Consider the following 25,159-nt stretch of genomic DNA (forward strand, 5'->3'; position numbering starts at 1 on the left):
TAATGGTGCCTTGAACTCCTTATAGACTAGCAGTTTTAAGGCCCACTGGTTTGCTCAGCAAAGCATTTCAGCTTGCTGAGCATGAACAAAATGCTGTGGTGCGTGGCTGGACTGGGGTCTTGGAATAGAACAAAACAAGAAGACAGGTCCTCTGTTGCTGTCCCTCATTGATATGACAATGGATGATTGATTTTTTTCCAGTCAGATAGCTCTGGATCTGCTGGACGGTTTCCAGGGAGTGCTGTATGGGCATGGATTATAAATCTCTCTTTGCTTTGGCACTGGATTCAGTTCTAACTCATCTTCCGTGTACACAACTTAGTAATCAAACTTGTGTCCTTTGGCTGTCTGAAGCCTGAGTTTCAAAATTTCTCATTCCAAAGGACCAATATTTATGAGGCAGGGCAGTGCGTGTTTGGCTCTTCTTACTCCATGGGTTGAATAGACTAAGGCCTATTGTAGGAAATCTTGTTTCAGAAACCCACAGATTACTTTTTCTGCAGCTTTTCTCTCCCCTGTTGCCTCCTTGCACATCTATCCAAGAACAGCCTGCGTCTTGTCAGACCCACCAATATTGTCCCCATTTTGTAAGTTGCCAAGCAGGAAAAAGTCCAGTGTTTGAAATAATTTATTAAGTGCCAGCATATAGCTGAAAATAGGCACTGATGTGACACTACTGAGATGCAGAATATCAGAAGCAACCACTTGACTGCTCTCTGAGGGAGACTGGCAGCAGTGGTGAAAAGCTGTAAATTATCTCTGATCACAGTCATCAGCTGATGGAAAACTGTTGCTTTTCAGTATCCTTGGCAATCTCACCGCCAGATTCCTCCTTTCCCCTCACTGATGACAGTTGATCTTGCTGGTTTTCTGTCCCTTTCTCCAGCACAGCTCAGGGCCTCATCACTACTTGACTCATCCAGCTGGCTGTAAACATACCAGTGATGGAGAGCATGGAGGCATGAGGGCACCAGCCTCCAGCAGCTTCTAGAAGTCCATAAGTGGCATTTATCAGGCCTTGTCACTGTCTTTAGCAATACAACCCTCTCTCTGCTAACTGCTTCTGATTACGCCATTTCTGTCAAATGCCAGGGAAAATGAGTGGATGGTGTAGTAAAAACATACTGTCATTCCTTGCACATTGCACTTCAGTGCCCTACGGAAGTATTTGCTGAGAAAGCATCTTTGTTTTCTTTTCAGCAAACCCCTGTGAGCTCCACTGTCGCCCAATAGATGGCCATTTTTCAGAGAAGATGCTTGATGCAGTCACTGATGGTACTCCTTGCTTTGAAGGAAGGCACAGCCGAGATACCTGTATTAATGGCATGTGTAAGGTATTGGGTATGTTTGCATGTTTCTTTCTCTACGATTTTATTTTATAAAGTTGTGGGAAAATGTTTTATGGGAAAATAAACAAATTAACGAATTTTTGAGGATCAAGGTCCAGTACTTCATTTTACCACGTTCTTAATGATCATGGAAACAAGTTTGTAGAAACAGCTTTTCAAAGTAGACATAAGAGCTGTTTCCATCCTTTTTAATTAACCCATTACACTGAGTAGTAGCTATTTCTAGTGCATTTTAATTCCTCTTTTCTTCTTCCATTATTCTAAAACATCAATTTAAGAAAATGTGTTTGTTTCTATGAGATGTTTTCACAAAGGATTGTAGCTTTAGGGTTCTAATTGGTGTTACCACTCCCTGTGTTTTTTTATGAAAATGCAGTTTAACATTACGCATTATGTAGGAGTTCTGAACTGACTTGTTACAGGATCAGGCGTTTGCACTTCAGGGCAGTAAAAATTATTTTCATTTAAAACAATAACTTCAATAATGCTGTACAATGAAATAACAGGCAAACACAGAGTATATAGTTCAGAAGTGAAGAATAAGTATAACATTCTCTGCATATTCTGCATCTTGATAGTAGGTTGCTAGGATGATGTGTTTGTTTGTGGTATTTGAAGGTGTGTTCTTGTAAATTCTGTAATACGCACATCCCTAATTTAGTGAATTAGGTTTTAGTGAATTTCTCATAAATAAAATGAGTACTTTACTTGTAGGGGATGTATTTACAATAACAGTTTATTTTTTCAAACTGGGGATTTGTATGCTGTACCCCTTTAAGCCTGATAGCTTTTTTGCTTTTAACATCTTTAGAAACAAAAGCAGGACTTGGTGTCTTGTGGAAACTATATTAGCTTACTGTACAGAGCTTGGGATTGTATGTCTTAGGTCATTTTATCATATACAAGTGCAACCAGATGGGACTTCAAGAAGTCGTGTTTCATCTCTTTAGAGAATCACGTTCCTTTTGTCACATTTTTTGCATTCTTTTCTTGAAGACTTCTAGTGATGGAAACTCTGCATTTTTAATAGGTCATTGGTATACCCTCTCTGAGGACTTTCTATTTTGGTAGAATGCCAGTGCCTCAAGAGAGCAGCAATAAAAGATTTGTTTCAGGCTTTCCTAGCAGGGCATGCATTTGTGAAAAGGGGTTACCAGGATCCTGCTCAAATTCACAGTGAAGAGATTCTGCTTGACTTTGCTGAGACCAGGATGGGCCTTTTAACTATGATGGTGGAAGACCTGACCTGGACTTGAACAGTTCAGGACAGGTGGAAACACATCATTAGCAAACTGAAACGTGTAGTAAATGCTGCATACCATATCACTGCTTTTGACCTTGGAAGAGGCCAAGTGCTACACTCGAAAGGCTGTCTTTGTGATGTTGCACTTCCATTTTCTGATTTCCAGCCCAAGTGGACTGGGATCACTATGGTAATTTTAGTTTCCATATGCCTTCTGTATTGAACCTTGCCTGTGACAGTCAAATTTATACCTGTTAGAAACAGCAAAATTTAATTAATCAGAATAGGTAAGTCAGAGGTGAAAGGAAAGCTAATTCTAATTGCGGTTTCTAGATACTGGATATACTTTAGCATTAATAGTTCTGCGGACTCAAAGCCTTTCTAAAAAAATTCACCCAAGGTACTGGTGCTATCATAAATAGTTTTGCCAGCATTTCACATGTTGACTGCTGCTTCACATCTTATGACAAACAGATTTAACTAGAGTCAGAATCATGGAGTGAACAATATAATCATGCAACTGCCACAAATGAGACCAAATTATGAATATAACCCAAATAGCTCACATTTCTAAAAGGCAGTGTGCTTTTATCTGAAATAGGTACCCAATATAACACTTGAAGAGAAGCATTTTCAAGTGTGCCATATAATTCACTAGCACTTTAGTCCAGCTAGTTAAACACAATACGTACATTACAAGTCACAGTGAATAAATCTGGAAATGCATTTAATATAATTAGTCTGGTACGTCATTGTTGTACTCCAATAGCAACATGTTGCTAATGATGTGAAAAAGGTGCTCACAAACATTAGTGGCAATGTCTATTAAAGTGTTGTTCTGCCTTTCAGTACTGTATCTCACAAAAGCACTTCACATTTCTTCTTAGAGCTAAAATAACACTTCACTTCTTAGGTCTGAAATTGAGCAGACAGACGCTAGTGCTGATCCACTTGGTCCTTGCAATTTGTCCAATATTTGGGTTCTAATCTTTTAGAAGTTCTGCCTATGCCTCTGTGCAGAAGGAAGCCTTACTAGTCAGGTGTTGTTGGTATGGTATTCCTTTAGAACTTGCCTCGTCAATTCAAAGACAAGCTAGAAATATTAACTGATTGAAGGTCTGGCATATACAATAGCTGGGTCTTCTCTCAGCTTTTTCCTTACACAGAAGAGGATTTGCCTAAGCACGTGCAATGCTGTTAAATCACTGAGTGCTGGAGCCAGTGGCTGCAAAGTGGTGTCTCAAATCTACATGCCTTCAGTTACAAACATGTTTTGTTCCAGGTGGAGCAGCTAATAAGGAGATGAGCAATGGAGTCCCCTAAATCTTTTTATTGTATTTGAACCTAGCCTGGCCTTCCTTCAGGTATCTGCTTAGACCACATTGTGTCATGATGTCTGACTGATAAACAGCCTGCAGTGGAGAGAGTCAACAAGATCTGTCAGTAATTTAATCTAAAATCATCAAGAAATACCATGAGTAGTTTGCTATTTAGTCGTACTCCTCTATACTCATCCTTTGAGTGTCACTTTTCCCCTTTATTTAGAAGATCTTTAAAGCACATAGCCTATCTTCCTGTGTTTTAAATTATACATCACAAGTGCACTCAAATTCTTACTAGAGCAGTCTGTTGCTCCCCCAGTGTTAATAAGCAAAGATACTTCCACCAGAGTATGTTGCTTGAGCACTGATGTATACGTGACTGAGGAGTTTGGTTAAATTCAAGCCATGGCATCATCTAAAAGTGGAGATGTACGTGGTGTGTGCACTGAGAATGGGCAGACATTGTGGGTGGAGGACCTGGCATGTCTGCTGTTTCTAGCAAGCATTCATTTTCCAAACAGAATTTTAATAGGCGTAAATGACCTTCAGTCATGCAAATCTGTGAGCTGTTCTCTGTGGTAATTCACAATTGTTATGTTGAGAGACTAACATTGTATTGGAGAATTACACAGCTGTGTACTACTAGGGAGGAAAATGTGTTGCTATTTTGTTTTCTTTTGCTGAAAGGCAGATTGCACATCTCAGATTTTTTGTAGTAGCTTTGCTGCCTCTCACTATGGTCTATCTCCTTATCCCACTGCTAGCCCAGCAGGACATTGATTCAGACCCATGTAGGCAAATTGTAAGAGAAATAGGCACATCAGGGCACGTTTCTCCCTATTTAAGGCAATGCCATGGCTAACATGAAATGAACATGATTTCTTTATTTGGAGACCAGTGGGGGAGACAGACAGACAGACAGAAGGAAGAGCTTAAAAGCTCAATGTGGCATTCACACAACTTTGATATTCAATACGCCCTGACCGTACCATTCAGCAAAAGCAAAGACTTTTTGTATCTACCCCCAGCTACCAATCTGACACAAAACTCTCTTCCTTTTGAAGTAGCAAAAGGGTAATATCTCTGTCTTTTCCTTTAGTCAGTGGGCAGCAGGAAGGAAATCGTTTCTCCTTCCTGTAATGTAGCAAGGCAATTCGAGTCATTATTTCTGCCTCCACGCTGTGTGCTGGGCCCAGAAATAAATCCAGTCTCTCCAAAAGGCTCTTAGTGAATGGGGCAATGGCAAAGGGCTGCATGAAGGGGTGCTGATTTGTACTGCGCCTGCTATGGCACACAGTGGTTGCTGTAGCACAGCATGTTTCACTGGCAGAGGGAGCACAGGGAAGCATGTGTGCAAAAGATTTAGAGCCTAATTGCTGCTATTTCGTGTCTTGTTTTATAACCTGCATTTAGTCTCCAGATCGCTTTTAACAGGCAATTTAGCATGAAAGTTGAGGCACATGATTATTTAAAGCAGTTATAGAAAATATGGCTACTGCATATACAGAAGAATCAGAAGAATGAGGAAAGCAAGTAAAAGGGAGGAGGAAGTATTTAGAAATTAATCTAATGGATGACAGAAATAATGTGTTACTCACTGGAGTGGGAAAGTAAAACTGCTCCAGTGGAAATTAAAGTTCATGTAAATGTATTTAGAATGAATGACTGCTGTTTAGTCTGACACATCAGAATATACACTTTGTGATGTTTATTACTGGCCTTGTAAGAAAAGGCCCTGTTGCTAGCTCTAAAGGTCATCGCACCACCAGTAGTGCCCCAGAGCTGGGGAATAAAGTGAAGGCTTTATTTACTCTAACACAGTAAATTGCCTGCCCTGCCACAGTTGTCTGCAGTGCCACCATGCGTAGGTAAGACTGAAATCTGATCAGATCCAAACTGTTTCAAATGTCAGAGGAAAAACAAAATACAAGCTTCCGTGGTTAAAACTGGAAGGGGCAGGCAAAGGATTCCCTTCATGTCATAGCGATCCCATATTTTGATGTCATGGATGCTAGAGGAAACTTGAGCTGATTCTGACTGAGCTGATAGAGAGTATGGCCCATGCAGAGGTGTTAATTGACACCCCAAAGACAGGAAAGTGATGATACTGTGAAGCTGCCACCCCACTCATTTGCTTGTGCCAGTGCAGTAGTTCGGGATTAATTTGTTCAGCGTTTGGGGATTTTTACTAACAAGGGAAATATGTTCAGTGATGTTCCTTTCAAAATGTTTGATTGACAGTGGGAACCAAATAAATTAGTTCTGGATGCAACCACTCAAACAAGCATGAACAGTAAATAAAGCTGGACAGAAGCCTTTTCAAGAACACTCATTTTCTACCAGAAAATACTAATACGGCAAAATTTATACTATTTGAAGATGTAGTTTTTTTAAAAGAAGTTTAAAGAGACACTCCAAAACACTCAATAATATTTTATAATAGCAAAACATGAAGTGCAAGGGTTCCAGTTCCAGATTTTCCCCAACTTTCTGTTTAATAGTGAATATGTGGGTAAAATGGAAAATAAACGTGAACTTTCAGGACTCCTCAGAGAGGCTGGTTACTCCTCTGGTCTAATAACAAACCTGATAATAATGACTTTACTAACTGTTTGTAGATGATTAACAAATGTACTGGTAGTATAGTAAATACGCTGCAGAATGCATCTCTTTAAGAAAACAGCTACACACCTCTTTAAATTCTTAGGAAGTGTTAAATATAAACTGCAGTGCATCTGTAGATAGCAGGTGGAGAGTCAGATCTGAACTCTTGGCAAGATAAAGAAACATCCTGCACTTATCGCAGTGGTGTCTGTGTACTTTGAATACTTCATTAAATCCATCCTTGGTTGAATAGCTACATGCTTGGAGTCAAAAAGGTAGCTACCTTCTTAATGTGTGCTTATCTCTGTAACATTCTGTACTGCTCGTAAACGTGGTCCTTGGTGCTGAGTTGTGTCTGTGTGAAAAACATTACAAAACTTCCCCTTTTTGAAAGTAGCCTTCTCTGAAAGGAGCGAGAAGCTGAGGCTGATGCAGAACTTCTTGGCATAGCCATTATTTTTCAGAGTGGGTATTAAAGGTGCTGGCTATCTGAATCCTTTGTAAAAATGCAGGTGACATGGTTTAACACCATTTGTAATTTGAGGCCTTTATGTGCTTCTGTTTTTGCAGCTTCTGTAGCTGCTCATTAAATCACTGGTACATGGAGGAAAAGTTCAGGTGTTTCTGAAGCTGCAAATGACAGAAAAATATTAAGAGACTTGCAGCAGCCTTTATACCTAGATTAGTTTAATATGTGGATTTTCTTGTTAGAAGCTTATAGAAGATTACAGTAGCTGAGGTACTGAAGGTAAAATAAGATCCAAATGAAAAGAGGGGATACCGAGATTTTCATACATCTTACAGGTGGTGTAAGGCAAGTTGCCAGGTATTGCACTTGAAAGCTTATACTGAGAAAAATCAGCTGAGAAAACCTTTACATACCATCAGACTTACAGCCATTCCTCTAAATCACAGGCCTCCAGATATCTTAAATACTATTAACAACCATTAAGTGTTGGACATTAAACTGTTCTGCAATCTTGCTAGTTTTTAAAGAGAGGCAAAAACCACCTGAAAATGAAGATTTTGTTGAAGTTTAAAAACATTAGTGCACATAATTTTTTGTTTGGGCAAGGAAGAAGTTTTCTACTGGCTCATTATGAATAAATTTTTCTCTACTTTCTCCCTGTAGCAAGCATGAACTGGAAAATCAGTCTTTACCAGAACTTTATCTTGACCCATTTTCCCATGCTGGCAAGCTGGAGACACAGCTGTCACGGCTATAAACGCTCATGCCTGCTGAAGAGTTTCTCTTTGACAGATGGTTTGAGTGCAGTAGAGGTTTTGCACTGTCTGACAGCCACAAAAGGCTGAGCAATGATTTCAGTTCTTTTTATTGCATTGTATTGTTGGGAATTCGTGGATGCTTCTACAGCATAAGAAAGCAGACACAAATCCTAGATGTATTGGCCAGTCCTAGATGTTGAGGCCATTTGGGTGGCACATTTCCATCTCAAGTAACTGGTCACTACTGTATGTTTCATGACATGGTGGCGGGTTGTTGCTTGTTTGTTTGTTTTTCACTTTCATATAATACACGACCTTGACCTAGATATAGCAATCTCTACTATTAGTTTCTTTATGTAGGATATATGCTCTTCTACAAAATGGGTTCTCTCCCTTCTTAAAGGAGCAGTGATACATGAGGTTTGAGGAGCAGTGTAACCAAAGGCAGTGATATTGGAGCTTTGAGTATTTCATGGTGGAGGCCACATTTATTCTGAAACTGTTTTTCCTCCTAGGCTGTTGGCTGTGATTATGAGATAAATTCCAATGCAACTGAAGATCAGTGTGGAGTTTGCCTGGGAGACGGCTCTGCTTGTCATACAGTGAAGATGATGTTTAATCAAACTGAAGGATTTGGTAAAATGGGCTCTTCTTTTAAACTCTTCAGTTGGTGAAGTTATTTCTCTATGTAAAAAGGATTAAGTACTTCTCACAGCAAACTGAATGATCGATTTGCTTAGGAAATTGTAAATGGATGTTTCACAGTGAATGATGCTTCTGCCAGAAAAGATCTGTGGTCGGTGCTTTTTAAGTTCACCTTGTATAATAAAAATTATGTCAGAGACCAACAGGCCGTACGCACTTAACACAGATAATAATAAAACCCAAAATAGCAAGTGTATTTACAAAATCATTGTAATTTACCTCTTGGAAAATGGACCAAATCTCTGGACAGTGTAGTGCACCAAGAAAATGCTGGGGTAAGTGGTGTGAGGATTCATTTCTAAGTGTCATAAATCTGATACCACTTGCTATACTGACCGTGCACCACCTCTTCCTAATGCAGAACTTTGCACTTCTGGTTGCTGTAAATGTTTCTTTAGATGCCTCTGGCTTGAAAAGTAACTCCCTGCACCGTTAACATGGTCTGAATCATTTGAGCCTTTCTTTGCTGACAGTAGTGAGACATTCAGGCTTTTAATTACCTTGTGTGGGATGAGTGGGAGCTGGAGAGTTGAGAGAGTGGAAGACTAAAACTGAATGAGAACCATGGCGGTGAGCTGAAGAGACAGCAGGATGAGCAGCTTTGCAGGCAAAATGAGGACAGGAGGGGGAGATGTGAGAAGACAGGACACTGGAGAGTGTGTTTAGGGCAAGGTCTGTGGCCAAAGAAAAAGGCTGGTGCAGAGATGGGAATTCTCAAGAGCAGTAATTGGTATCATGCTAGTAAGGAGGGAGAAACAGCAGTGAGGTTTTGGCTTTGAGTTTCTGTTGGGATTTTTTTTAATAAAATAATTCTGATTTGCACAAATATGACCTGTGCTAATAATTTACAGCTGATAAGATTTGATAGGGTTTTCCAAAGATTGGGGAAAAGCACTTAAAATATTTCAGGGTTTTTTCTGTACTGTGTACATGGATTTGCTCTCCTCTGCATCGTATCCCACAGGTGAACTGTGAAAATGACCTGCAACCAGCTGCAGCATGGCAGCAGCACAGGTTACGTATATTTGTGAGAGTTACAAAGGAAAATAGAGCTCCCTCTCCTCCAGTACTACAGTAATCCTCCAGCCTCTGACCTTTTGCTTCTGCTACTCTAAATTTCACTCTGCCTTTGGTGATGTGTGGGTTTACCAAGGCTGCAGATGATGTGAGGTTTATTTTCAAATAACAATTTTCCTTAAAAGTAACACATGGAAGGATAAGTGCCTCTTACTTTATTTAAATTCATTTTGTGTTTTATCTTCACTTAGTTTTTCCTTGCCCCAAGATTCAATAAGCCTCACTGACACATACTGCTAAGGGATACTGAATGTTAAATAAAATTATTTCATTGCTTTTTTTAGAGTCAGTAAAGAATTGGTTGATTTTGCAGATTCTTTCCCCTTCTACAGACATTAACTCCATTGCTGATGAAATAAGGAAAAGTGTCAGGAAAGGCAGAGGTTGGTGGGCTTTTTAGCTTGTAAGATAACATGTGGATCTTGTTGATGTTCACAGGTGTTAAATTGAGAAAAGGAAATGGTTTTATTTACAATGTCTGGCTTCTTTTTGTGTCAGATAGATAGGTACTGTGCTGTTCTGCCTTGCAGTACAGATTTATGGCAGAGTGGCTAATGAACAGTTTATGTAAATGTGAAGACTTCAGGCTCATAAATTCGGTACAGGTAACAAAACTGGATCAAAGCATGCTTCCAGTCACTGACAAGGAAGATTTGAAGAGTTTTGCTGTGCTTAGTGGCACAGAGAGATAAAAAATCAAAGCTAGTATATTTTGAGTGAAAGCTTTATTCAAAACCTAAGTTCAGCAGGGCCCTTCTTGTGTCTGGTGCTGCAACAGTGTGTATTCTGTCTGCAAGTGAGGGTGCCAGGTCAGACTAATGATATGCTAGAAAAGAGTTTGAATAAGTCAGCCTTTCACTGCAGGGCAGGGTGATCACTTTTACCTGAAGTCTTACTGCCTCATGCTCAGAAAGAAAGGTTTAAAAATATTTTTATATTTTATTATTACTTGGATTTTTTAAAAAATCATTTATCTTTCCTGTGGATACAAAATGGGAATAGCAGTCAAGGAGCTCCCAAAACAGCGAAAGGAATGGCAGCATCATCTGTGTAATGGACTACATTAGAGTTTCATGATAGAAAACAAATCAGAGATCTGATGTGTACAAACAGCTTTGGCTGTTGGCACTAATATTAGCAAGTGCCTGGCCTGCACCTCATTTTCAGGAGTTTCATTTGAAATCTTTTAAGCTGCTTCAGATGAACTTTTACAGCAGAAAGGTTGCAAGATGAGCAGGCCTTTGAAAAACAAGGTCTAGGCCTGGACAAAGAAGTCACGAGCTCTCCTGTTGTTAAGGTAGAAGTCATCTAGCTTTTATTTCTAGGTAGAGTATTTAAAATAAATACTAATCCTAATGAACTAAATAAACTAAATCCTTGTTCTTACTGATGTTGTTTGATAACTGCGAAGGAGCGTTACTGTGTACAGCAGAATGTTTGCAAGGTGTGGAAACTCTTTTGGAAAGAGAATAAATTGTGTTGCTGGATGAGAAGTGTTGGAGTAGGAGAAAGGCACAAGGGACACAGGTGTAGGAATGTGGCAAGTGCAGGGAGTGTGGAGTAAATGGATAACAAAAAGGGGGACTGAGGATGTGAGGATCAGACAAAGGGATCTGCCTGGGAAGGAGGAGAGGCTAGGTAACAAGTGGTGGTCAGGAGGATGGGTAATTGTCCTGTCTTCACCCTTTTGTTTGTGAAGGGCAAAATTTTAGCAGTGATAGGTAAACAAGAAAACTGTGGCTGTACTCACCCTAACCTGGAGGTTTATACTGGTCCCATTATCTCCTAACCCACGTGGCTGGCAATGAATCAGCATCTGCCATGGTCTTCCTGCTACCCTTGTTTCCTTTTCATGCAACCGAAGTGCACACATAGATCTGGCACATGCCTGAACCTAACCCCTAGATGGAGTCTGGGCATAGCCATGATACAAATGTTGATGTGGGAGACTGAAAGGTCTCCTGGATCCTCACTTAGGATACTGTCTCTAGACTATAATTCTTTTCCCGATTACCATCACACACTGCAGTGCTCCCTCTGGAAGCTGTATGCAACCTACCTTGACTTGCAAACATAGTATGCCACCGGGAGCCGGTGCTGTTTTCCACATGATATTCTTATGGTAGTGCCCAGAGCCTAGCTTAGAGTAAAATCATGCCTTGGGAACATGTATGTTTAAGACAGAGAAGCTTGCAGAAACAATAAACTGGAGAGCAAGATGGGAGCTGTTGTGATAAGGAGGAATAGCCACATCTGATTATCATCTCGTCTGCAATACTGTGCCGACAACCTGAGTGAAATTACTCCTCTCTCGCAGTAATGGGAAAAGAGAAACAAGTTCTTCAGTGCTGATAGAGCTGTGCCTACAACAAGGGTTGCGTGAATTTATTCATGTTGTACTCTTGTCCGTGTTAGGAGCATATAGATTTGATTTTAATTAAAAAGGGAAAGATCAATAGCGTCTGAGAGTTGCCATCTCACGGGTGTGTGATAGCAGCCACAATATGGATGCTCCAGGATTTAATGAGCACAGCAGGTAGGTTAGCTGACATTTTGACTGTTATTGAACCTCAGATCTCTCGATCCTTATCAGATGAAACCATATAACCATGAACAATTATATAAACACCATCCATATCCTTTTAAACAAAAATTTACTGTGTTGAGTGACAAACTCAAAAGCTTGCTGCTGATAAGGTTTGCTTTCAAAAGCAGGTAACATTCACTGGGAATTAGTCTGAGGTTCTGGGGTATCAGAAGGTAATTTAGCTAATCAAAAAAGCAAGGGCCAGGGAAAAGTGAGTGTGGTACACTGAGCAAATATAACATCTATGACCAGATAGTTGCAATACATTTAAAATCAGGCTTATGAGCAACAGCAGGTGACTCAGACAAACATAATTATGCAAAAACTTCAGAGGATACACATTTTATGTTACAACAGAAGGAAAAATATATTTTATTGTTTTTATACTTTGTGTTTTGAACAAATGTTATTCTAATTCTATCAAAAAAAAAAAAAAAAGGCCAACCAAAAACTCACCTGGAAAAGGACACCAGCATTGCAAAGCTAAACTGTGAGGATGTGACACAATTAAGATTTTCCATGCTGTGTTAATTTGGCTGACTTGCGAGTATGCCTTCTAATCAAGTCTTTGGTTACATGGTCACACACTGCGTTTATAAGATATCTAAATGAATAGAACATTTGGGAGAATCATTATGCCTTGGATATTTGTAATAGGCCTAGACCACTGGTTTCCTATAATAGAAGTTATTCAGTAATCCTCCAGATATTGTTATTCCCTTCACTTATGAAAAGTTTGATTTCCACAGTCAGTCTGAGAAACTTGCAGAAGGTGACATCCTGAGAGCTCTCCCTCTTGAACATTAATTGCCAGGAGCAAGGAGGTTAGAATTATGTATTATTAGTATAATAAAGAACGGTCTGAGGTAGACAGATCCTTTTATTGTACCATAAACAATGTATTAGACATTAGAACCAATACTTGCCAGCCCACAAAAGAGCTGCAAGGAAATTCAGCAGGTGAAGACTTCGGAGCACTTATTTACTACAGTAGGTTGTTGTACAGCATATAAGTATGTACAACATATGTTCCAATCCTGAAGTAAATGAGCACAAACTGCAACTCACACTCCCAGGGCACCTGCTTATAGAGCTGTCATCCATCCAATTCTAAAAGCCCAACCAAGAACAATACCAAGAAAGCTATCAGAGTTTCTGTTCAAATTGCTATGTGTACTACCTATTTTTACAGTTCAGTAGCAATAGCAGTAGCAGTTCCCTGTAAGGTGAGAACAGAGCCTGATGTCACATATTGCCTGTGGTGCAAACAAAATTCTGTAAGATGCGCTGGGTTTGTTCTTGACACACATACTAAAAATCTCTTTTTATAGACAATTTTATGCATGAAAAGCTGTTGAACTTCCTTATGAAAATCAGTAGTTTATAAAAATGTGTTCAACTGATCGTAGTAATTGGAGGTGTTTGAATGGCATTGAGCTTTTTGAAGCAAGGCTATCTATGGGAAACAGTCATGGAGAAGTTAAATGACTTAAAAGAAGGTACATGGAATTACGTACATACCAGGGTGCTGGTGACAGATGAAAACATTCCTTGCAAATTGGAAAGGCCTTTCCCACAACAGACTCTATCTTGCTGGGACTCCCTGGCATTTCTCCAGATGACTCACGCTGTGGTATGCCAGAACCCTTGGGTGTGGTTATGGAGATGCTGATGCTCAGCTGTGAAGTAGGTTTCCCCTGGTGCAGCTCAGAAAATCATTCACCTCCATATCCCTTCTAAATGCCACTGTCATTGCCTAAACAGAACATGTGTTTGTATTCCCCAGCTGATACTAGAAAACCTGACTTGGAAAGTGACACTATTAACTAGCTGAAATACAAGCTCTGTGATAGCACATTTGTATATACTTTTAAGCAAAGTTCTAATTTTGATAATCTTATACATAAGTAAAATGCAATGATATTTTTGTTATTCGCCTCCATGAACCTTTCTTGTCTCTTAGGATACGTTGATATTGGGCTAATTCCGAAAGGTGCAAGGGGAATAAAAGTCATGGAGGTTGCAGAAGCAGGAAACTTCCTTGCTGTGCGAAGCAAAGACCCAGAAAAATATTACCTGAATGGAGGCTTTATCATCCAGTGGAATGGGGAATACAAAGTGGCCGGCACGATATTTCAGTATGACAGAACAGGGGATCTAGAAAATCTGACTGCCCCAGGACCCACCAATGAATCAATATGGATTCAGGTAAATAGGGGATCACCACGGAACTTGCTGGGTTTGAATGGCAGCAGAATGTGCTGAGGCTGGGAAAATACATATATTTTTATATAAACCAGTCTAATAGCATGCCATCATGCAAAAATCAAGTTAGCTATTTTGGAGAGAAATAAACATTTTGCTTTAGAGGGTTGTTCGTTCTGCCTAAAAATACATGTCCAGTGCCACAGTCCGATGATTATTAGAAGCTGGTATAATCCAGTGCTGCCACTAGGATAGGGATCCTGCCATCTGTAGTTTGTCAGTCCTTTGCCCAAACTTCCTTGCATCTTGTGCCAGGTTAGACCAACATGTGGCTGTAGTGTGAACCAGACTCAGTTACTATTTATCACAAAAAGGAAACTGCTGTCAGGCTGTGAGTAGTGAGAGCTAGGGAAGGCTGAGAGCCGTGACAGCTTGCACTGACCAAGAAAATGCAGCATTACATAGGTGGACGTTTATGATTAGTGAAATGGATCCATTTAGTATCCATTGAGATTGCTCCCTTTTGTTTCTTTTATGTTGCTTTAGAGATTCTAACTTAAACGTAACCAGCTTCTGTTAATTCTGTAAAAATTTACACTTTGTTCTCTGAGTGTATCTTTCCTGGCGTGTTTACCTGTGTATCCACCATGCAATTAGAAGTATTAGGGGTGTGATGGTAAACCACTTTCACACTTTGAATGTCTGATGAGAAGATCAGATCTTCACTGTCAGTAACATGGTCAAGGAAACAATTAGGATGAAGAGTAGAAGTTCGTTGCTGATGTTTTTTTTCCCTTAGTGATCATAGAATCACAGAATCAGCTAGGTTGGAAAAGACCTTTAAGATCATCAAGTTCAACCGATGTTTCTCTTTTCTCCCTCTCGTCAACAACTGGTGAATTTCTTGTGTGGCTCTTCTTAATTGGAATTTTCCTTCTTAATCCAGGACACTAAAATTAATATTCAGGAAGTGTCTGAATAAAGTCTGAAATTTTCTGACCTAGTGGCTGTTTTGTAGCAGATGTGTCAGAAGGGTAGGGAAATTATAATTTACAATGGTGATAGGCAATGGCTTTTAATCAGCAGCACATCCAGACAGTGTCCTGGATGGTCTTTGCCTTATCTTTTCTTACAGTCAATAGGATACCAATTATGCTGACCCACTTACTCCCACTTACTGCTTGCAAAAGCGCATGAGAAACAACTGTGTCTTAGAAAGATACATATGTGCCAGTGTCAGCACACAAATGGAAGTTTTGCCAGTCTGCTTTTCTGAACTCATACTAGGCTCCAAAATGGGCTGCTTTAAACCTTGCTGATTCTTCTGTTGTCATGCTTTGAAAGCTTTGGGCCGGTAGCTTATTAATATCATAGGTAATTAAATAAACCATACTCTTTTTCCAGCTACTTTTTCAAGAAACTAATCCTGGAATCAAGTATGAATATACTGTACGTAAAGAAGAAAGTCATGAGAATGAGATTGGAGAGCCAGAGTATTTTTGGCAGTATGGAGACTGGACAGCCTGCAGTGTTACCTGTGGAAGAGGTAATTCTTCACTTTCTTTTTCTGTTACTGTTTGTCTTCATAACTGGCAGATCTTATCTTTAAGTTGTCCAGACAGCATCCTCAAAGAGGTAAGGTTCTTTAATCTGCATTTGGTGGGAAATCCGATCACATGGTCACAGTAATGTATTTTGGCTTTAAAATAAAATGTTATTAAATCATTTAAGGCAAATAGGTTTCTGTAACACCTGCTGTGAGATTCTCAAACTCTGTCAACCAAAATGAAAGACTACAGTTTCCTCATAATTTGTTGTCAATATTGTTCACAGTAACCTTGTTTCCCAGCACTTACTAATCTATGACCTAGTCCAGTTTCCCTACTGAGTCTATCCAATATGTCAACTACAAAAAACGTTCTTCATTTCTGTCCTGCCTTGATAAGTAGCAGTGGTTTTTGGGCATTTCTCAATAGGTATTTTCTTTAAATCAGTCTTGAGAACTGACATGCCTTTGCCACTCTCAGTACAGTGGCTTTGGAACAGCTGCAGTTATATGTAGTTCTGTGCACCATGTTAAACGAGACAAGCAGAGTGATGACCATGAAGTAGGATCTGAGAACAGGTCCAGAAGTTTGCCTTTGGTAATAGACAGAAAATGCTAGCGGGAAAACTTTATTTAAAGTAGTTAACAGACCAGTGAGATGAAGTTAATGCTTGCAGTAGATCAATAATGGTAAAAAGACTGACGGTTTCCTTACAAAAGTTAAAGGTTTTTATCCATCCTCTGCAGGAATGATGTTTAAAAGATGAGAAAAATGTGTGTGAAAGGAGATCTGTACTTTGGGGGGAAGAGATTGCAGCCTTCCATCTGAATTAGTTCTTAAGTTTCAAAAAACAGAAGAGTCTTGAAGATAGGTTGGGAACTGTGTTCTTTTACTGTCTGTGTGAAAACTGTACAGAACAGTAGAAGATTAATGTTACAGTCATTGGACATACAACACAAAACAAGCCTTTTCTCGTTCTAATGATAGGGTATTGCCAGTGTTTTTTGATAATTAGTGCTTTCATTAACTACTTTCCGGAAGAAAAAGACAAACAAATATAACAAATCTCGATGGGAATCTAGAAGCAGTGTTGATTACAGGAATAACAATTTGTTAATCTTTCCTGTCAGGGAAGACACTATAATAATACAATTTCAGTAGTTTGAATAAAGGGCATTATATGCCCTTAATCTTAGATTAAAAGAAGAATTTTAGAATGCTGGTGTAAACTACCCTGTTCCAATAACATTCCTATATTATAAAAATAAATATATATAAAAGGCATATTACAAAGATGTTTGTACATCTGTATATATATATGTTTATGCAGATATTTGTGGTGGGTTTTTTGTGGGTTTTTCCTTGCTTGGGGGTTTTTTGGGATGTGTTTTGTTTGGTTGTTTGAGAAGAGTCTGCACAAAACAACATGTGCATTCCGTTTAGTGGGGAAAACCCAACCTTTTGTTTAAATAGGTACCCAAAACAAGTGTTTTCCTTAATTGCATGTTTTAGTTCTGATACCCAGTTGTAAATAGTGTTTAATGTAGCAATTGGCATGAGAACAGAAGAGGGGGGAGGGAGGGAATCTTACTAGGCTGTTTATTATGTTCTGGTATCGGTTTTTGGTTTTGGGTTGATTTTTTTGTTTGTTTGGTTTTGTTTGGGTTTTATGTGGGTTTTTGTTCGTTTGGGTTTTTTGGTTTTTTACATCAGCTGCACTTTTCCCAGAACTGTTTCTCACTAAGTAAATTGTGTTCCTATGTACTATCTTCTTGCTAAAGAGCTGTGTGACTTGACTTTGATTTCTAACTGCCACATGGATTACTTAAATAAAACACTGCAGGATATGGTTTGGGTTTTTTTTTCAGTTTTTATTTAATAAGTGGCTTCCCCTGTTTGCTGTCTTTGGGTTCTTAATAAATGTTTCTTGAGCACATTGGCTTTCGCTTTGCATAAGCAGAAATGATATGTTTCAGGCAAGATTGTGGATTTACCGACATGAGATGGCAGGGGAGCCAAGAGGTGCATCATAGCTCAAAAACTGCACAGAAACCTTCCCAATTCTCTGCATTCCTTCATGTACAGGAGAAAATAAATTAATAGACCCTTTGCTCTCTTTCATCTGAGATACAGACATTTCTAAAAGTAACTGAACAGGTCTAAAGGAGGATGTAATCTGCTAATATATGATGCAGTCAGGGTATTGTTGCTTACTTCCTGCCCAGAAAAAAAGGGAAACCCTAGCACAGAGCTTCAGTGCATCACTTGAACCAGGGGAGCTCTGATATTACAGTCTGTCTGCAGTTTTCTGCAGGTACCCAATGCTTAATCTGATGTTTATGCCCGGATGGTCAGAGCATAAACACATCAGCAAAAATACCTGGAGCAGCATGGAAGGTGCGTTTGGAAAATGTTACCTCTTCATCATATGGAAATTTGGAAACTCTAAAGTCTTGCTACTTTTAGCAGGGAATGTGGGCATGGTCATGATTTTTGACCGAGAACCAGAAAATCTCACACAGTTATGCATTTTTGTGTTCAGTTCAGTTTGGGGCCAGGAGGCAGAATAAGGGCTGAATGTCCTCAGTGTTGCTGGATTAAGCAAGACTTTTCTCTGACTTCCACAGAATTTCTTTCCGACTTTGAATGATGAGATTGATTTTATCTGAACGTACACTCTGTTTAGATTCAGAATTTATTGCCATTGGCAGTAACAGACCTGTTGTGCCAAATCTCAGGCAGTTGAAGAGTTTTGAAAGGTTTGTGAGATAAAAGTGTATTGAAGTAGACAAGATCATCTTCTATGGGTGTGCTGCATAGCAAGTCTACTGAAGACAAGTCTGCAGTGAGGGTCAAGGAGATAAGAAAGGTTGCATTTATTTAGACTAAAGTAAAATAACCTTCAAAGAATTTTGCCATTATCATTTGGTAAATAATAAACCAATTGTTACTCAGGATAAAAGGGAGGGCCAAGAAAAGTGAAACCTGGACCTACCTAAAGATTCAGCATAGGGCCTCTCATCACAAGTGGTCAGTATGGCAGCAGTAAATCCAAGGGCACTTCGGCCTGTTGTAGCCACAGAGATCCGGAAAACACAAACAAATGCTTTCTGGAGCCAAGAGAGTGAAGCTAAGGGGGACAAATGGGGCTACAGGCATAGAAATGGTCTTTTTCAGGAAAGCCTCATCTGGCTTAAGATGAAAAATATGGTTTTAGCCCTATGATACAGCTCCTTATTCAAGGGAGGTGTACCTGGAAAAGGTCCCAATGATGAATAATGTCTTTGTAGGGTGAAGTTGTCCCTTCTTAGAATTAACCCATAGCAGCTCCCTAAAGATATTTTCCTAAATATTCTTGGTCTCTTGCCTTGACCCATATTCTTCCTCAACTCCATTGCAACTGAGAAAGAGAAGGCGCAGATGTGCTTATGTTTTCCTTCATTTCCTTCATCTGCCCCTGTCTTTTGTAGTCTTAAAGAGTGGCTCTGGCCAGTCTACAATAACACCATTTAACAGGGAAAAAATACTGTCTGAAAAATCAATGTTTTCTAATAATGCATGCAGGGAAAAGGAGAACGCATTGCAATACCTGATATCCACTTGCAATGTAGAAGGTATTTTAGTAATTACATTGCAACCCATTTCATGGCAAAAAAATGCTGAAGGGGATAGTTTATATTAAAAATCATAAGCCTTGCTTTGTCCTCACTGTAGGGCAGTTTGACTCTCTGCCTGCCATTTGCTTTATGCAGAAGGAAATTATTTTGCAGTCAGTATGTGAGCACACCAGACAGTGTCTTGCAAACTGCTGTACTCTCTGGCTGAGAGCCTGTCCCTTCAGAGCCTACTGTCAAGACAGCAGTGTAAAGCCCTTAAGCTGTTTTTATAGGAAGATTAACTTAAATGTTTTACTGAGTTTTTTTCTAGACCAGCTACCCATTGGTTTTTATTTAAGTAATGGTCCATTAGAAATTTTAAGTCCTTCGTCCTTGTCTAAAGGCTTTAATCATGAACTAGAACTAGCTTTGAGTGACATTGAACGTAACAAGAGGCAAAGCACAGCACAGATACAGCTAAGGGAGATCATATTAGGCAATCCCAACAATTTACTTCTCCACAGATAACATCAATAATTGACAAATTCTCAAAGCTCTGCAAAAGGACTTAACTGTAAGATTTGTTTGGGGGTTAATTGTTATGTGCCCTCTAAATCCTTCGCAACTGTTATCGGGGCTACTTTGCAAAATTACCTCCAGGTGCTCCTGAGCTGAAATGTAGTACCAAACTTGTAGCATTGATTTTAGGAAACAAAGGTCATTATCTTTTCCTTCTCTATTATGGGTCTAAGTTTTGTAACACCAAGAATGTAAGGGTTGGCTCTTGCATTGTGGGCATAACTTGCGCATGCACTGAATAAAATTTGTCCATTCAACTCCAGGCAGAGCATCTGATTTGATGCACAACTTTGATAATTATGTGTTCAAATTAGTTTTAAAATCAAATACTCTCTTTTGCATACACATTTTGTATGTTTGCTTCTGATCCTTACTTTTATTCTACTCAGCCTTACTTTTGCCCAAACTGAGGCTATGCAGCCAACAGATTTCTAATCTCTGTTTCAAAAACCTTCCACACCCAAATAATTTTAAATTGGCACCTTTTTCCCCAAAGTAAGAGAGAAATCAGGTGCCCAGTGGGTCCACCTTCCATCTAAAAAATCCTGCATTAGGGATGAATTAGTACAGAGGGGTACCACTTAACACAGCTGTGATGGTACACTTCTCTGTAAAGAAAACGTGGGTGTGGGAAGGGCTACAAATGAGTGCTGAGGTGAGTAGGAAGGAATGGATGTTCCAACTCCAGAGGAAAAAGCAGGATCTTTGCAGTGGTATAATGACCAAGTGGCAGTGTCGTGATGAATACAGCCAGCATCTCTGTGCATGCAAAACAGCTGTGGACTTGTTAGCACTGAGGTCAGAGAGATATAAAAGAGGAGGAAAACAGCTACCTTCCCAGAGCCGTATAGACATGGTGTTTAGATTTCAAATCTTACTGATTTTTAAATAGATTTAGAATTTTTAATCTGTGGCTTAAATAGGATATTACACATTTAAGTTACGTAGCTCTGTGTATATTTGGTACGGCATGGTCAGTGCGAGGTGACTGGTTTTCTACTTCTGGAATGTTTTCTAGTTCAGCTTGCTCAAGATGAAAAGAAGCATTTCGTTATGTCATTCTGTATATAACCACACATATATGTGTGTATCAGTATGTGCATATAGGATTCCTCACAGCTTTTTGGAACTGAACCATACATAGTCATGATGAAAAAACTGTGCGTTTAGAGCTTATTTAAATATGTACATCCATTCCAGAACTTTCCAAATTTTGAAACTACAGTGGGAGTTCACGTAACTTCCATAATAAAAATTGTTTGTGTGAATAAATTAATTTATGGATGCCAGCGATCAGCAAATATTTTATGAGAATGGAGAGCCTCAAAACAAAACATTTGCAAAAGTTTATAGTGGTTTTAAAGTGAATTACAGCAGCTGAAATGACGCTAAAACATGTATCAAAGCTAAACAGTTCTCTTGCATTTGTAACAGCAACATATTTTGATTTTGAAAGGGACAGAAACATAATTCTGTGAACTGCTTTGTTTACAACTAGCAGGAAGATTGCCAACTATTCCAGTTACATTTTTCATAGCATAAAAGAAAGCACTGCTCCCTGGGAGTCCAGCACTGAACAAAAAAGCTTTCTGCTGCTTGAAGTTGCCTAGGAATAGGAGAGTGCCACGTCCAGCCACGCTGCAGAGTCATGCAGCTACTTCCACATAATCAACCCTTGGATTCCAAGCTGGAGCTTGGAAGCTTCAGCGAAGGGTATTAGTGGAGTACAGGTCTGACGTCCCTTAATCCTCCCTTGTAGGTGAAACTAATCCTTGTTTTAGTTAATCAACCTTCATGTATGATTAGAGGAGTCTCAGTCATCAACCCCCGTGCTGTTGTCTGTAATTGTCTTATGTGTCTCAGTCACAAGTGTTAAAGTACTCTAAAAGCTGTAACATTTCCTCACATACCTCATGTCCTAAGGTGCTAAAAAGAGGGATATAGGTTTCCATCCGCTTCTGTGGAATGACCCAAATATGAATTAAAGTTTCCTTCTGTGTTGTTGAGGCCTTTTTCAGTAATATCTGACTGCAGCCTTCCCCTTCACACACACAATCCATGCTCGGTTCTCCCACCACAAGTTACCTCTGTTGCTAGCTTTGGATTTCCTAGTATTAGAGTTGGTATTCTGGTTTTTCTGTATTTATTTTTATGCATAGATGATTGTTAAATTTTCGAGAGGAAAGAAAAATGGAATGCTGTAAAATTGCTTAAAGCAAGATAGCCATAATGCTAGCATGAACTTTTAGGAAATACATTTTAATTGCCATATATAGTGTCCTGGCTTCATCTCGGATAGAGTTAATTTTCTATCACAGCCAAAGCCAGGACACATGGGGACATTGCTGTATAGAGGAATATGAATAAGTATATGTTCATATTCCCCAAGTATTACTATCTACGGATAACTGTTCTTAGTTTTGCCCATGTAGTTCAGTTTGTATTCTGCTTAAACAGTCTTCCCAGAAGTACAGAAATACCAACAAAAATACACTTACTGTGAACAGCCTGATGCTGCTGTGTTCCCTATTATCTGTGGGTAGTCCAAGAACCATTCATAGCTCTTTAAACCTGCTTCAGGGCCTGCAGGAGCTCTTTTTGAGGCTGACAACTAAATTGAGATTCAGGAAGATGCTTTCTATGAGCTATCTGATCCAGAATAGTGCTGCTTAACTCCTTTTCGGCTATATTGAAGGACATTCATACCTGCCTTAGTTCAGACATTTAGCAGAACTGACTTTGACAGCTGTTACTGTATTTTGGGGTGTGGAGTATGACCAATGTGTACTTCCCATCCTTGAGGATTTCTGCAGCAAATACCAACCTACAGGGATTACTCTTCCATTTTTTTGTGTCTTTCTGTTGCAGGGGTGCGGCGCCAGATTGCCCACTGCATGCAGAAGGGAAGCGGAGCCATCAAAAACTCCTTCTGCGACCCAGCAATACAGCCAAACGGGCGGCAAAAGAAGTGTTATGAGAAAGACTGTCCACCCAGGTAACAGATGCTGGGAGGGCTCTGGTAGTGTTAAATAGCAGCCTGATTCAAATGAAGATGTTGTTCGTAGTACCAGGTTAGTGTGGTATCTATGGGTGAGAGCTCCCAACCATTTCAGAGCAAGATGGCAGAAACCCAGTAATGGACAAATTAGGAGTGAGCTGCTCTAAGAGGTTTCTGAGGCAAGTTACAAGCAGTCTGTCCTGGGAATGGCAGAGGTTGCTCTCTCATCTGTGTAGATAGTATTTTTGTTTAGTTTAGGTGCATGTGTTCCTGAAAACTATATAGATTTTTTCTTATTTTAAAAATTGTATTCTTGTCTTAGCTAAAGTGAAAAGGTATTACTGTGTGTACTGAGAACTAACTTGCAGAGATTTTTTTTTTAAGCCTTCTGATGCTGTTTTTCCTTTTGTGGCTTTTAAGACTCATTTGTCCTTTTTGTGAGGGAGGAGGATTGGAAATGTCCACTTATATAACTAAATATTATACATTCTTTATAACTATTATTATTTGGCATCTTTTTATCACGTCCTTCCTCATTTTTTCCTTTCAGCAAAGTGCAGCTTTCTTCATTCTGTGATAACATGGGAATCATGTTTCTATTCCCATAACATTATTTGAATTTGTCTTCATACCTGTTTTTTCTGTTCTACCATTTTAGCGAATAGGGTAAGGAAGACTAACCACAGCAAACATTCCAGGTGACAGCAGAACTGTGGGCTTGTAAAATAGGCACAGATTTGCGGAAGGAATCAATGTTGGGTTTACTTTCATGCTTTAGGTACCAGAACATCTTGCTTTCTTCTTTTGTTGTCTTCAGAAATTGTTTATATGCTATTAGCAATGGTATATGAGTCTTTTCCAAGTAATCCTAGTTAAATCAGAATCAAATCAATGTCATTACAATGATTCCCTTACAGTGTGTTGTGTCACATTTGCCAGCAATTAATTTCATGAAGCTTTAATGTAAAGAATTCTGCATGGATGTTGGTTTAATTAGTTGTTTCCAAGTATTTTCACAACAGGATATGATGCCTGCTCTGGGAATTGCATCTTTGCGCTTGCAGCCTCTAAAAATGACTGTTAAAAGCATAAACTACTATCATTTTGTAATTCTTTGTAGATTGATAGAAAATCAATTGATAGTAGATAAAATTATTAACTAGTTGACTAGTTAAGAGCTGAGGCTACCCACATACCTGGGGGTGTTTTTTATTTATAGCAAGTATAAACTGTGCTAGTTATTCCAAAGTTCCAAATGAGCTCAATTTATCCCGTTTGTTCTAAGTGACTGCATTATTCAGAAAGCGCTCATATGAAGCTGCCAAAGACCAAGTGTTCTGTAGAGAGGTGGCTAAATTGTGTGCTAGAGTTCAGGACAGTACTGTTAAACACAACACTGCAGGGGACCCTTGGTTACTGCTGCAGCCATGAAACTCAAACTGTTACATGATCTCGCACATCCCAGCAGTGAACCAGGTTCTTTATGGGAACATCCTATCTAAAATAAGAAGGAAGTTCTCTTGCATAACCCTCCCTCCTATGATCTGCTAAATTCTGCTGATGGAAAACATGCTATGATGAATATAGCTACTATATTGTAGTGAATATAGCCACTAAATCAGAATTAGAATATTTATCAAACAGTAGCTACAGCCGAAAAATAACATAGAATCATAGACTCATAGAATAGAAAGGGTTGGAAAGGACCTTAAGATCATCTAGTTCCAACCCCCCTGCCATTGGCAGGGACACCTCACACTAAACCATGTTGCCCAAGGCTCTGTCCAACCTGGCCTTGAACACTGCCAGGGATGGAGCATTTACCACTTCTTTGGGCAAGCTGTTCCAGTGCCTCACCGCCCTCACAGTAGAGAACTTCTTCCTTATATCTAGCCTGAACTTCCCCTGTTTCAGTTTAAACCCATTACCTCTTGTCCTATCACTACAGCCCGTGATGAAGACTCCCTCTCCAGCATCCTTGGAGGCCCCTTTCAGATACTGGAAGGCTGCTATGAGGTCTCCATGCAGCCTTCTCTTCTCCAGGCTGAACAGCCCCAACCAGATCTTATCTCATTAATCCATTTCAGGAAGTTAATTATAAACTGTTTAAGTGACAGGCT

The 25,159-nt window shown here is 39.4% G+C and overlaps 1 protein-coding gene across 1 annotated transcript in view; it reads left to right on the forward strand.

Annotated features, from left to right (window-relative positions):
- Window positions 1-25,159, forward strand: part of ADAMTS12 (ADAM metallopeptidase with thrombospondin type 1 motif 12) — a 152,748-nt gene that overhangs the window by 100,826 nt on the left and 26,763 nt on the right. Inside the window, exons 13-17 of the mRNA XM_030470436.1 lie at window positions 1,201-1,334; window positions 8,261-8,381; window positions 14,078-14,322; window positions 15,724-15,865; window positions 22,910-23,036. Coding sequence (XP_030326296.1) covers window positions 1,201-1,334; window positions 8,261-8,381; window positions 14,078-14,322; window positions 15,724-15,865; window positions 22,910-23,036 — 769 coding nt within the window. The remainder of the gene's footprint in view (window positions 1-1,200; window positions 1,335-8,260; window positions 8,382-14,077; window positions 14,323-15,723; window positions 15,866-22,909; window positions 23,037-25,159) is intronic.

This window comes from Strigops habroptila, chromosome Z (genome assembly GCF_004027225.2).
Source record: "Strigops habroptila isolate Jane chromosome Z, bStrHab1.2.pri, whole genome shotgun sequence".
NCBI lineage: Eukaryota > Metazoa > Chordata > Aves > Psittaciformes > Psittacidae > Strigops > Strigops habroptila.